At 41.9% G+C, this 14,724-nt stretch overlaps 1 protein-coding gene across 3 annotated transcripts in view; it reads right to left on the bottom strand.

Annotated features, from left to right (window-relative positions):
- casp8ap2 (caspase 8 associated protein 2) overlaps positions 1-14,724 on the bottom strand; it is a 43,535-nt gene that overhangs the window by 20,834 nt on the left and 7,977 nt on the right. For all 3 annotated transcript variants that reach the window (XM_078542394.1, XM_078542393.1, XM_078542395.1), the window contains exons 2-7: positions 14,563-14,654; positions 11,077-11,166; positions 8,350-8,450; positions 7,580-7,654; positions 6,051-6,166; positions 1,819-4,301 (exon numbers count right to left, since the gene is read on the bottom strand). In XM_078542394.1, the coding sequence (XP_078398520.1) occupies positions 1,819-4,301; positions 6,051-6,166; positions 7,580-7,654; positions 8,350-8,450; positions 11,077-11,166; positions 14,563-14,632 (2,935 nt within the window). In that variant the 5' untranslated portion in view covers positions 14,633-14,654. The remainder of the gene's footprint in view (positions 1-1,818; positions 4,302-6,050; positions 6,167-7,579; positions 7,655-8,349; positions 8,451-11,076; positions 11,167-14,562; positions 14,655-14,724) is intronic.

Here is a 14,724-nt window from a genome sequence, read left to right on the forward strand (position 1 = left end):
AGGAGGCTCCCAAATATCCCCATTCTCAATGATGGGCATGCCCACCACATCAGTGCAAAAGATAAGGCATTTACAAGAATCTTTAGGCAGAAGTGCCAAGTGGATGATCCATCTCAGCCTCCTCTGGAGGTTCCCAGCATCACAGATGCCAGTCTGCAGCCAATTTGATTCACTCCACGTGATATCGAGAAACGGCTGAAGGCACTGGACACTGCGAAGGCCACGCACCCTGACAATATTCCAGCAACAGTGTTGAAGACTTGTGCTCCAGAACTTGCTGTGCCCCTAGCCAAGCTGTTCCAGTACAGCTACAACACTGGCATCTACCTGGCAATGTGGAAAATTGCCCAGGTACGTCCTGTACACAAAAAGCAGGGTAAATCCAACCCAGCTAATTACCAGTATCATCAGTAAAGTGATAGGTCATCAGCAGTGCTATCAAGCGGTACTTGCTTAGCAATAACTTGCCTACTGACACTCAGTTTGGGTTCGGGCAGGGTCACACTGCTCCTCATCTCATTACAGCCTTGGTTCAAACTTGAATAAAAAAGCTAACACCAGAGGTGAGGTGAGATTCATTGCCCTTGACATCAAGGCAGCATTTGACAGAATGTGGCATCATGAAGCCCTAGCAAAACTGGAGTCAATGGGTATCGGGGAAAAGTCTCTGCTGGTTGGAGTCATACCTAGCACAAAGGAAGATGGTTGTGGTTGTTGGAGGTCAATCATCTCAATTCCAGGACATCACTATGGGAGTTCCTTAAGGTCGTCTCCTAACTCCAACCAACTTCAGCTGCTTCATCAATGACCTTCCTTCTATCATAAGATCAGAAGTGGGGATGTTCCCTGATGATTGCACAATGTTCAACACCATTCACGACTTCTCAGATACTGAAGCAGTCCATGTCCAAATGCAGCAAGACCTGGACAATATCCAGCCTTAGGCTGACAAGTGGCAAATAACATTTGTGCCACACAAGTGCCAGGCAATGAACATCTCCAACATCAGAGAATTGATCCATTGCCTCATGACATTCAATTGCATTACCATCGCTGAATCCCCCACTATCAACATCCTGGGGGGGTTACCATTGACCAGGAATTGAACTGGAACAGCCTTATAAATATTGTGGCTACAAGAGCAGGTCAGAGGCTAGGAATCCTGTAACGAATAACTCACCTCCTGACTCCCCAAAGCCTGTCCACTATCTACATGGCGCAGATCAAGAGTGCGATGGAATACTCCCTATTTGCCTGGATGAGTGCAGCTCCAACAACACTCAAGAAGCTCGGGATAAAGCAGCCTGCTTAATTGGCATCCCGTTCACAAACATTCACTTCCTCCACCACCACTGAAAAGCAATGGCAGCAGTGCGCACCATCTACAAGATGCACTGCAGGAACTCACCAAGGCTCCTTAGACAGCACCTTCCAAATCCACGACCATTACCATCTAGAAGGACAAGGGCAGCAGATAGATGGGAACACCACCACCTGGAAGTTCCCCTCCAAATCACTCACCATCCTGACTTGGAAATATATTGCTGTTCCTTCAGTCACTGGGTTTAAATCCTGGGACTCCCTCCCTAACAGCACTGTGGGTGAACTGACACATGGACTGCAGCAGTTCAAGAAGGCAGCTCACCACCACCTTAAGGGCAATTAGGGATGGGCAATAAATGCTGGCCACAAACGAATAAAAAAAAATTGGTATGCATTTTGTTAAAAATATCTTCACGTCAGTACTGCAAACCTTCAATTATGTTTGGGAAAAGGAAATCCTTCCAACAATTATATGTACATAAAAAACACCTTTACCTTTGTGGTCAACATCCCTCTCTGCTTGTGTACCCGAGCTCTCCAATGTTGAGGGTCGAACAGGACGTAAAGGACTGGTTAATGGGCTGATTGGTTCTGGTATGCATCCGATATAAGTGAAGTCAATGCTCTGAATGGAGTTTTCTTCCTGGTCATCAGGTATACAAACATTTTTAACAGGTGTTTTGTTGACAGTTGTTGAAGAATCTACCGCATTTCTGTTTGGCTGCTGCAGTTCACAACCGGTGAAATCTGGTTCCGAATTCCCAGTCCATTCTTCAACAGCTGCTGCACTGACATCCACAGATTGCCCTGAATCTTCAGGTTTCCCATCAGCGTTCAGGGAGGCAATCTTCTCATTTTTGACTGTACTGCCAAGTTCGATTGGACAATCTGAACTCCCATCCTGCCCATCAATGGTAATGCAGTTAGCTTCTGTAGGCTGAGATTTTCCATTCACTTCACCAACACTCTCATTGTTGACTTCTGAACAACTTCCTGCAGGTTCTACATGCTCTTCAGTATCAATGCTATCAATTTCCACGAGTGGCACTGGACTTTCAGCCATTTCATAAATTGCTTCACTGATTACTTCCACGGTCCCCATGGTCTCTACAACTATTGGAGCTAACTTTCCTGAGTCATCCACAGTGCAGTCACATTCCATCTGCTGGGGTGCAGCATCTTCCACTAAAATAATTTGAAAGCCTTCCTCCTCTTCAGCCCCTTGTAGCAGCGTAGATGGCACTATTTCAAGGTCTGCGGGTTCCTGAATGTCCTGAGGAACATGAATCTCAGATCCTCCTACTGGTGACTCAGCAGATTTGCAGTTTGTGTCCATTGCCAGTGTTTCATCAGGTTCGTTGGAAATTCTCCCCAAATTAAAGTCAGCCTCCTCAGATGCCGAGGCTGTTTGCTCAGCAAATCTCACCACTTCATCCTCACTGAGTAGCTGGCTGGACTGCATTTCATCATCTACTTCACAAAGGACAGTAGATGGTCTTTTCACAGGGGAAACAGTAAGCTGCAATGTTTCCATGAACTGCAACTTGGGATCAGTGTCTCTTATTGAATTTTGTTCATCTGTTGCAGTTTGAAAGTTAGCCGTGCTATTACCATGTACTGATTCTTCTACTCTTTTCTGCGTTTGATCTGCACAATTTCTTTCTGTCATCTTTTCATTATTCTCAGATAACTTAGATTTTTCTTTTTCACCTTGATGCTTCTTCTCTCTTTTAGCACAGTCCCCTTGATCCCTTGAAGAACGTCTGCTAATGTTGTGGTCTCTTCGATCTTTGTGCTCAGATTTACCCTTTTCCTCTTTTCTACTTTCATTTTTTTTTAGGTTTCTGTCGTAATTTTTACTACTTTGTTTAGCACCGTCCTTGGGGGTCATATCATCATGCACTTTCCGGTTTGAATGTTTACTTCTTCGGTCTTTGCTATCCTCAATGCTTCTCTCCTTTCCTGATTTCTTGCTCTCAATCTTCCGCTCTCTTCTTTCTCCTGTTGTATGCTCCACTGTCACGCAAGTGTTTCGCTTAGAGCTCTTTCGAGGGCTTCCAGGGCTTGCCAGTTTGGAATGCTCCCTCATTTTTTCAAATCGTCTTCTCTCTGATTCTCTTTCCTTTTCAGTTTCCTGGCCCCTCAACTTGTCATCTCTTTGCTTCTCTTTGCCAACTTCTCGATTACTTCTCTGATCTTTTTTCCTGTCCACTTTCAGTTCCCTATCCCTGAGGTCACTTCTCCTTGTGTCTTTCTCTTTATGTCTCTCCTCCTTTTCAGCATAACTTCTCTTGTCTCTTGTCTCTGGACTGTCTTTTGAACAAGTGATAAGCGTGTCCTGAGTAAAGCGGTGCCTAACCTTGTCATTTTTTTCTGGAGTGAGCCGACCTGGGCCTCTCATTTCAGAATGTGGCCTTGTGCTTCGAGGAGTTTGTTCGACTTTATCCATGTTTTCTGGAAAACTGGGTTCTTTGCTTTTATTTCGAGGGTTTGACAGCTCAGCGATAGGACTGTCCAGCTTTTCAGCATTTCCATGTTTACCCAAATGCTCAGCATTTAGTTTCTCAATTCTTCTTCTCTCGTCACAAGGAAAAAGTCTCGTTTTATCCATCGCCGCATTTTGCCGATGAATTGGTCCTTTGTCTGTGTGGGGAGAAGACGACTTACTAGAAGGTTCCCTGCACAGGACTGGATGGGAGTTGGAAAGAGATTTTTGTAAATTACACTGTTTCTTTGGTTCTAAAAGTTTAATTGCACCTCCAAGTGGTCCATCTTGCAAACAATTTCCTCCTTCATTTAAATTAGCAGCCAGCTGGCAGTGTTCAACATTTGCAGGTCTGGGTGGACACGGAAGAATCTGACTGGGACATCTGTTATCAGTCTGTGGCATAGTTGGAACATTGAGTGACCCAGGAGGGTGATGGTGCTGATTATGGTAAAGGCGGAGTCCTGGATTTCCAATCCAATTCATTGACTGTCTGAATGGAAAAAAGAGAAACAATATTTTTTTTCTTACAGGCAATGCTCCACATTACTGATATGCACAAACAATAGAGGGGTAATGATCACACACAATTTTAACATTATCCAAGGTTTAGAAGCTCATTATGCTTCCTATACAATAAGTTAGATGCGATGGTACTGCTGCTGTCAATAGAATGTGTCTTCAAGACTGCTGGGTTACAGATCTATTGGCCTTCATCACTTTTGCCACCAACTCCTTGGATGATTCACCAAGCTAACAAGCGAGCACATGGAACCTATGACCCGGGAAGGTCCTAGGTTCGATCCTCGTCTGCACTGTTAGCGTTTCAACTGGGGTGGTGGTGATAGTGAGAGTACCACGAGTGCCTCATGTCCCTGCGTTGGAGGGAAAGGGCAAATCCATCTCTGCGGCAAGCGTCTGCCTGTGGATTCCAGCCTCAAATAGGTTTATAACCAGCTGCCACCCCTCCTGCAGCTCTGGACTTGCCAACAAATTCAAGGGCCAATCATGAACGTGGCCATCTGAGAAAGGTATTTGAGGGCACCTAGTGCATATAAAACAACCATAAAGGAAGGAGTCAACACTAAGGAAATGTGAAAAGTGCAAGGGGAAAAAAATACAATCAGGTTTCACATCTGTCAATTATGTACAAAAACAGTTTGACGCAGGCATCTGCCAGTTTACACTTTTTTCTTTGCCAACCATAGCCATTACTGAAGTGTACTTAGCGGCCTGCTCTGCTACCTAGTACATTTAAAGAGGTTTGACCCAGGTATAAGTACACAATACACTTTGCCACAGTGTTAAAACAAGATTTATCCTCGATATGTCAGCTCACACTGACTAGGTGGGTGGGTGGGGAGCGGGGCGGCAGAAGAGAAATAAGGTTATTCATTGGATTAGTTCAACAGAAAAACGATACGTTGCTTCAAACATGTATTACGTGGTTAATGTTCATGCCAAAATTGGAACTAAATTTTTTTTAAAGTTAGAAGCAAAGCAATTCACAGAATAGGAGGCCAGTCGGCTCATCATGTCTGTACCCACTGTTAGCCTGGAGTAATGCAAAACATCCCCTAATTTTCACTTAGAGGGAATGAGCTCTGCTTCAATAATTTTCTGTGGCAAAGCATCAAATGTTCCAACAAACATTTGTGTAATTGCCTGACCATTGAAAATAGTCTCTCCCTATTCAATATCTCAAAACCTTAAATAATTGTTAAGTAAGTCAGGAGATTTCTCCTCAACCTTCACTGCTTCAATGGAAATAGTGTTTGTCCCTTAACTGTCAGCTTGGCTCAGTAGTAACACCCTCATTTCCAATTCAAAAGGCAACCGACGACGAAAGGTATCTAGTGTCTCAGATGAATCTATCAGGCCCTGTTCAAAGAGCAGGAGACTAGTGGCCTGCCTTAGTCTTCAGCCAAGATTATTAAAACAAATTGGTCATTTATCTCACTGTTGCTCGGGCTACAAAAGGTTTTCCTCTTTTAACAGTGATTACACTTCAAAGATTATTCATTGGCTACCCCCTCCCCAACCACCGCCTCTCCTCCACTACCTCCAACCCGTCCTTCTGGTCCACCTGCCTTTCATTCCTCTGGGTAATCCCCTGCTCCACAAAATATTTAGGGTGACTTCACCATGCTGTAGCCTTTAAAATTAACAGTTCAAGCATCTGTCAGCACACAAATAAAGTTTGTTTTACTTTAATTTGATCTCAATGTCTTGAGTATTTTACCTTCTGTTCAGCCGATTAATTTCTTCATCCTTGCGGACAATTTCCAGGCGAGCAGTTTTTATAAGCGCTGATATATTCTTCTTCAGTTGGGTGTTTTCATTCGACAGAGTGGAGTTCTGGGAAGAAACAGAATGGACACATTATTCTACAGGTCCAATTTATGATTTCACTGACTGCAGCATGTTTATTTCTCCTGTGTCTGATAGTGCAGCTAGCAGCAGAGAAGGCCATACCCACCAGCCTCATACCCATAAAGTAAATTAAATCTACCTTTTAATAAGAATACTTACTTTTTTTTTTCCCCTTTTCTCACCCGCCTTCTGCCCCCTTCTAGTCAGACAAATATGGACGAGGAAGGTCTTTCTTATTTCATTGAACCACAAACACAGGTTCCTTCCCTGTTATCACAGTATCCAAATGCTCCTTAAAATGATCCTAGGGCTTCTGTCTTGAATGCATTATCTAAGAAGTTCATTCTCACATGCTGATCAGTCTTTATGTAATTAACAGCTTCTAGGTATCAGTCCTGAACTTGGATTTTCACTAGTTTGAACCTGTATCCCCTTATCCTATCTCCACTGTCTAGATTGTGGATTATTTTAATACACTAAGAAAAACTTTTGCTGTTAGCTTTGTTATCTTATGTAGGTTTTCTTATCCTCCCTTCTTACACCTTAGTGCTTTCTTTATGTCTCTTTGGGGGTTTTTATAGATTTCCTACTTCACCACACTTCCATTTTTCCTTTTATTTGTGAAAGCCTTTGCTTTTAGCTTGATGTTGCAACTAATTTAGTTTGTCAACCATGGTTGCTTAACTATACAAGTGGAGCATGTGTCTTTTAGGGGTATGTAAGTCTTTTGATCTTTTCTACACCATCAAACATTTCTTTGATATTTCCCCACTCTTTGACTATTGTATAGTTAGCAACCATGGTTGACAAACTAAATTAGTTGCAACATCAAGCTAAAAGCAAAGGCTTTCACAAATAAAGGAAAAATGGATGTCTAGAAACCTCTACTGCCAAGAAGGAACGGAGCATCAATGTTACGGGAACATTACCACCTCAAAGTTACACATCACCCTGATTTAGGACATACATTGTTATTTTATTGCTGCTGGGTCAAAATCTTGCGATTCTCAGCCTAATTCCATCATGGGAGCACTATCCCTACAAAGACTGCAGCAATTCAAGGTCCACCATCACCGTTTCAGGGCAATTAGAGTTGGACAATAAATGCCAGCATTGCCCATGTGCTATGGGCAAATGAAAAAAAAAAATTCCAGAATGCCTTTGAATTCTGAAGCCATATGCTCACACAGGAAGGCTTGAAAGGCAGGAAAATTAAGGAGCGGACTTGCACTAACAAATTAAAAGGAAAAGAAATAATCTAAAATCACAGAAGCTGATCAGAGGGAGCTGGTTTTTGTCTTATAGAATTTTTCCTTGCGTTTCAAAATGGCAAACAAAAGCTGTGATAGTTCATAGGCCATAGCTGGAACAAGCAGGGTGACAACGTGCATCAATTACCTGGATTTGTATTTCGTGCAGCTGCTTCAGTAACTCTTCAACTTTTCTTTCTCTTTCTACGAATTTTTCCTGAAACTGTCATAATAATAAAAAATGTTAATTACACAGGCTCTTTTCATTCATCACGCACATACTGGACTGTCAAATTTGTTAATGGGTCACGTGCAAGGGCAAATCAACACAAGCAGAAATGCTTACGCAGGCTTGAGAAAAAAACAATTTTCAGGAGAAGGTGGGTAGGTATTGAGCTCTGCTAAGGGCAACTAACATTATATGGCAGCAGAGGAGCTGTAATAGGAATTTAAGAATTTTTTAAAGCTACACTAGGATTCAGGCTGCCATTTAAACTACACAGGGAAATTTAAGAGCTCCTCAGTACAAAGTGAAATTGAACCACAGGGCATTCTAAAGACTTAAAAGACTAATAAGCTTCAATCTTCACTACAGAGGATGGGCTGATTATTATGCATCATACAGCTGATTCTAAAGTTGTAAGAGCCAAGCTAGATGCAGAAATAGGGCTGGCTAGAATAAGGGATTGCAAAACTGATTGGACTGCCAAAACTGATGGCTGCTGTTGGTGCTCAAATAAATGCAACCTGTATTCAGCAAGCAGCTTGTTTGCATATTTAGCAGCTCACTAGGATCTGGAAACCGGCTATATGGTATAGGTTTTATGGGCTAACTGGTCTTCTCATGTCTGCCATTTACCCTTGCTCATTTCACAAGCAGCCCTTACCCACATCAAATGGTGCTATAACCAAACATACCTCTTTCAAGGATATTTCTTTTGCAGTTCTCTCTTCAGTGAGGATCTCCTCGTACAGATCAAAACAATCCTTAGCAGGTTTACCCTTTGCTGCAGTGTCACCTGCAAAGGAAAGAGTAATCTAATCAGAGTTTGATGTATCAATTAGAAAAAAATAATTTATTTTCTTTTAAAAATGCCAAGACTGTCTCTTCAAGGGATGTTACTTGTGCTATGAGGGACATCTAGCCATAAACGTAACTAGAGCTAAGCCTCCAGAAATGCCCCTTTAAAATTGACCTTTCGGTAGCACATGAGTAGCAATGGCATATATTCTGTACGGAGATCAGAAATAAAGAACTTGTGTTTAAATAGTGCCTTTCACATCCTCAGGAAGTCCCAAAACGCTCGGCAACGTATTATTTCTGAAGCATGGTCACTGTTGCTTCAGCAATATACGCAGCAGCCAATTTCAGCATAAAGTCCCACAAGCAGCGAATGAAATAAGTGAAAAGATAACCCGCTTTAATTGGTGTTACTTAAAGGAAAAATGTGGACCAGGGCAAAAGAAGATCTCCTCCTATCACTGCTTGCTTGTCCCAACAACCACCCCCTGACCTTCTCTTTCTCCCCCCCGCCCCCCCCCACCCCACCCCACCTTAAACCAGCTTATATTTCACCTCTCCTATTTTTACTTAGTTCTGTTGAAGGGTCATGAGGACTCGAAACGTCAACTTTTCTCTTCTCCGCCGATGCTGCCAGACCTGCTGAGTTTTTCCAGGTATTTCTGTTTTTGCAAAAGAACAACTCTTTGGTCACCTTCAAATTTAGACATGGGATCTTGCGTACACACCCAAACATGCAGCAAGTGCGAGGGCTCGACATTGAAAACTAAAGTCCACAATGTACTCCCTCAGTATTGGACCCAGCTTCTATCTCAGGTAAAGTGCTTAACTCCTGAAGTGGTGCTTGAACCCATGGCCAAAGATAAAAATGCAATGAGTCAAGCTTATGGTTAATGTCAGGTATGAATCCGCAAGCTACCAATCTGCTACGCCACTCTGGTGAGCTGCAGCACCATAATTACAATTTGAAGGTACTTAAACTGTGATCGTGCAATACTGATGCAAGAACAATTTCCACTGATTGCCCTTGCCAGAGGTAGTTACTGGCTTAAAGAAATGGCACATGCCTTTTGTCATTATTGCAGGAGATAAAATTTAATCATGTAAAATGATAAATTTTAGCATCTTTCCTAGATTCTTATGCAAGGCAAAGAGTACAAAAAATGCAACATAATCAACACAGATTTAAAATGCACCGGAATGGGAATGCAAAAATTACTAATCAACTATCCAAAATAAAGTTCATGAAATATAATAGCTTTATCTCAATTAGTTATAGTTATCTAGATGAGTCCTCAAAAGTAACTCAAGATGGCACCTACATTTATTGTCCCAGGTTGGGGGGCTAATTTTCTAGCTCATGATACCATGTAGGATTTACTGCAGATTCTGCTCCTCTGTTTGTGCCCCTGACATATGTTTCTCTCACCCCTACCCCCCCCCACTGTCACTGTTATGCGATATTTGTTCCTTTTCCTTTACCCCATGCTGGAATATTTTGCAAAACTCAATGTTTGAAACACTGAAATCTACTGCATTTACTTCCGCTGCTTTGCATCTATTCACACCAACCAAGAGTTCAATCAGTGTTGTCATCTTTACTTTCTTCTTGCTTTCTTGTTCCACGCTCACTTCTTCAGGTTTATGAGCTCTTTTATGAAAAATGTTATTTTTTATTTGTTTTTCCTTTATTTGCTGCGTGCAGAGTGCAAGGATTCAAAAAAGTATATATATAATGGACTTTGTCAAAATAAAAATGTATCACAGTGCTGGCAGTTGGAAAAAATCCAGAAGGCCAAGGACCAGGGTTTGTTGACAAGAATCCTTGGAAATTTCATTAAATATCTCCAAAAGTTGAAAGTCTATTATTTACACTGTATTGTGCTTACAGCTGTTCAGCTTTGATGAAATGACATCTTAATACAGCTTTCGCTCTTCTAGTCACATGACTGGCAACATGTTTGAAAATTCACCAATATCCTCTACACACTTGGATCCTCAAGTCCTGCAGTATATTTAACTTTAAAGGCCAGCTATTCCCAAGATACAAGTTGATACAGTATAGCACAAATTTTCTGACAGTACAGAGCTGATAATAGCATGCTGATAGCAGTCTTCCTTGGAATTGCTGAGGTATCATTATCATAGAGTTCATTTTGTTCTCTGTCGGTTGCAGCTAAGTCAAATTATAATTAATTGATAGGCTACTGATAGATTCTCCTTACCAAAAAGTACTTTAAACTAGTCAGTCAGTTTGTGAGATGGAGGTAGCACACAGTAAGTTATTACACAAACACACGTATGGGGATGGCCATCTGTGGTATCTGACAAGTGCTATCTATTTTAAGACTTGGCTTATTGATTAATAGCCCAGCTATACACATCAACACTTGGTTGTGTTTTATGACTGAATTATCTAAACACACATGTGTGTTAGTAATTCAGGTCACTGAAATGCCAGGCCTTTTCCCTAATGATCAAGCACAGCCAAAAGAACAGAGGCCATTCTCTCAGCATGCAGCTGTAAAAACCTCAAGTTTGGAGGGCATTTTTGCCTCAAGACTACCACCCATATGCTTTGCACTAGTTTGACAGGTTAGCAAATGTTATTATGTTCAACATACTTGAAGCAGACTGTCCACCTCCTTGATAGTCTGTGTCCAAGCCATCATAGATATCTAGAGAGTTTTCATTGTCGGTCTTCACTGGAGAAACTACAATATGCACAAAGAGAAAGCCAACAGAAATAATTAAAAGCACAATAAAACAAACAAAAAATTAAACTGAACGCATTCATTTGCAGCCCTGGAACGATCTGGGTAGTTGTCAGCCAAGAAATAAAATGCAAAAAATACAACAAACCGTTCAGTTATCAGGGAGAAAAGGAGAACACAGTGATAGGAAGAGAGAGAGAGAGCGAACTGGTGAGAAACAGAAAGACAGAGTGGGGAAGGAACGACAAAAGTACATCGAAGCAGACAGAAACATGAAAGGTAAATTTCAAGAATTAAAAACAGAAAATGCTGTGAATACTCAGCAGGTTTGACTCTATGGGGGGAAACAGAGTTAATGTTTCAGGTTGATGAGCTTTCATCAGAACTGGGAAAAGTTGGAAATGTGGTAAGATGTTAAGCGAGTGAAAGGGGGAGGGTAGGACAAAAGGGAAGGTCTGTGATAGGCTGGAGGGGAGGAGAGATTAAATGACAAAAGGTTCCATGTGCAAGGCCGAAGGGAGTGCTCATGGGCAAGCAAAGCAACAAAATAAATGTCTAGAGGTGTGTGAATGGCAGGATTCTCAAAGGACAAGTGGTGCATTCATCCCTGCTTGCATGGAGAGGTGCTGAAGGAAAGAGAGGGAGGGGGTGTTGGACTTGAGTGAGGTGTGGACCAGGGTCTGGTAGAGAGAATGGTCCCATCAGAATGCTAAAAGGGGAAAGGGAAAATGTGGTTGGTGGTATAACGCTGGAGATGGCAGAAATTGTGGAGGATGATCTATTAATATGCAGGCTGGGGCCTGGAAGGTGAAAACAAGAGGGACCCTATCATGATTCTGGGAAAGTGGGGAAGTGGAGAGAGAGAATCCTCAATTCAAGGAAAAGGAAGATATATCAGGAGCATGAACATGGCAGGTTACATTGTCTGAACAGATACGATAAAGATTGAGAAATTCGGAGAATGGAATAGAGTCCTTTGTGGGGTGTGAGGAAGTATAGTCGAGGTAGCTGTAATCAGTGGGTTTACAGTGAATATTAGTTGATAGCCTATCCCCGGAAATGGAGCCAGAGCAGGCAAGGAACAGAAGGGAAGAGTCGGAGATTGAGCATGTTAACCCAAAAGAAGGGTGGAAAATGGAAGCAAAGTTTATGAAATTTTCCAGTTTGGGACAGGGTAGGCAACAGCATTGATAGTCATCAGTGTACTAGAAAAAGAGGCAAGGGAGAGGGCACCATGAAACCTTTTGCAATTTCAACTCTGTTGCTCTCCACAGCTATCACAGACCAGCCCTTTTGCTCTTCTTCCCACTCTCTCCCTCGCTCAAAACCTATTGCATTTTCAACTTTTCCCAATTTTGATGAAAGGTCACAGGCCAGAAATGTTAACTCTGTTTTCCTTTCTCCATAGATGCTACCAGAATTTTCCAGCATTTTCTGTCTTATTTCAGAATTCCAGCATCCGCGGTAGTTCCTGGAAATTTATACAAAAGCAAAATAATCTCAAAGTACAAATTTGATATCTGCTGACACATCCTAGAAACGTACAAACCAGTGCTCATATCTGTGATACCCAACAATGTCAGATCCATGCCTTCCTTGATGATAGACATAAGGAATCTGCCATCCTTATTCCCCCCAGCCCCCTAAAGAAGATGCCAAACTCCAGCAGCTTTGCCTAATTCTGCCAAAGACTGGGACCACCCCAAAGCTGCTGAAATGCTGAACAACCATGTGCTCGGCTTAACCTCAGCACTCTGGCCTAATGCCACTACACACCAAATATCTAACTCAAACTGGTATATCTTTGTTCTATATTCTCAGCTTTAAAAATGTTTACGGAATAAAAATTAAGCAAAGGTAAGAAAATATAAGTATAACACGTTTACAACGTACACACGGAATTAGAACCACAAAGTTCTATTAAATAGCATTTAATACATGGAATTTGAATTATTTATAGTAAATTAGCAACCCTAATATAATACCTTTCATGGCACAACACTACACTAGAAGAGGAATTGCAGTTTTAAGAAAAATAACGAATGTCAAAATAGCAGAATTACTTGCAGTAAGATTGCGCACAGGTAAGTCCTCCTTAAGTGCAAGAAAAATGCAATACTTGTGTTTATTGTGGATTCCAAAATGCTGGAAATGCACCAAAAAGCACAAAAAGAAACAAACATTTTTGGGGATGATAGCCTCAGAACCTCCCACCTCCACCCACTCCCCAAGAAAATAAATCCTCTGTCTTCACAACGTGCACTATTCTTTGGGTGTTCAGGAATTGTTCTTCCTAGCCACCTCCGCTCCACACAGTACAAGTGAAGAAATGCTGAGTATAGCTACAATTTAAATTGCAAGTATTGTGTAATTACTTAAGACCATAAGATGTAGGAGGAGTAGGACATTCGGCCCATCAAGTCTGCTGCGCCATTCAATGAGATCATGGCTGATCTGATAATCCTCAACTCCACTTTTCTGCCTTTTCTCCATTACCCTGGATTCCCTTACTGATTAAAAATTTCTGTTGTCACATCACAAGAATCGTATTCGGCACCATTTGGGATTTGTCAGCTTTCTTGAAGCTATTTGTCAGCTTTTAGTAGTTTTTATGGTTAAAGTCCATGCAGAGTCTCACTGTCCGGTGACATTAGCAGATCTCCCACTGCGTGATTCACAGTGACCTGGAGAATTACGCTCCAGTCATTATGATCAGGAACTAACAGTCATGTTGAGGAAGGCTGCATATAGTAACACAAGTCCTGGCCAGAACTGAGGTGATTGAGTAATTTCCCCCATCAATCACACCTGGGGACCGCACTGCTGTAAGTAACTGGAATTTATTTTATGCATATAACATGCATGAACTAGAGAAACAAAAAAGACTTGCATTCTTTATTTCTGCCATTTTTCTGGAAAAAATAATCAATTGGTATTGTGTAACTATCTTCCACTCCCTGCATTTTGCTGGAGTGGTAATCCCACTGTACTCGGGAGGTTCTGGTTTCTGCAGCTTTGATCATGAAGCTGGAGGCTCTAAGTTAAAACCACACGTTCTGCCCTGTCTCCAACTCATTGGCTGACAGTGGTGTCAATATTCACTCCAGTTCAGGAAGGGCCGATCACAAAGCATGTACAAAAACCAAAAAGGTTGCCATTTCCAAGTAAAGGCACAAGCAGCCAACCCTCAAGAAGAATTCAAAATTGGTACAGGAGGATGCCTGGGAGCAAAACGTCTGCTTGTCCACTCAGCATGAGAGCAGGAAGCAATCCAGAACTGATGCAGTGGAGATTGGAGATCACAGGCATGGTATGCATTCTAAAAATTGCAGCCATCTGTACACAGAAGTTTGAACACGCAACAGACTGGCATCAAGCATTCATGTCGTTCCTTACCAAAGCTGTCCTGTTGCAACAGGTCACCATAAAGATAATCCTCATTGCTGCCTCTGTCGCTGCTGTCCATGATTACTTCAGAAATTCTCCATCTGAGTGAAGAAAAAGTTTCCAGTCAATGCTTAGTGACTATGTCGGCATGTGACAAAAAAAACGTATAAT

Source organism: Cetorhinus maximus, chromosome 5, assembly GCF_964194155.1.
Source record: "Cetorhinus maximus chromosome 5, sCetMax3.hap1.1, whole genome shotgun sequence".
Classification (NCBI taxonomy): Eukaryota; Metazoa; Chordata; class Chondrichthyes; order Lamniformes; family Cetorhinidae; genus Cetorhinus; species Cetorhinus maximus.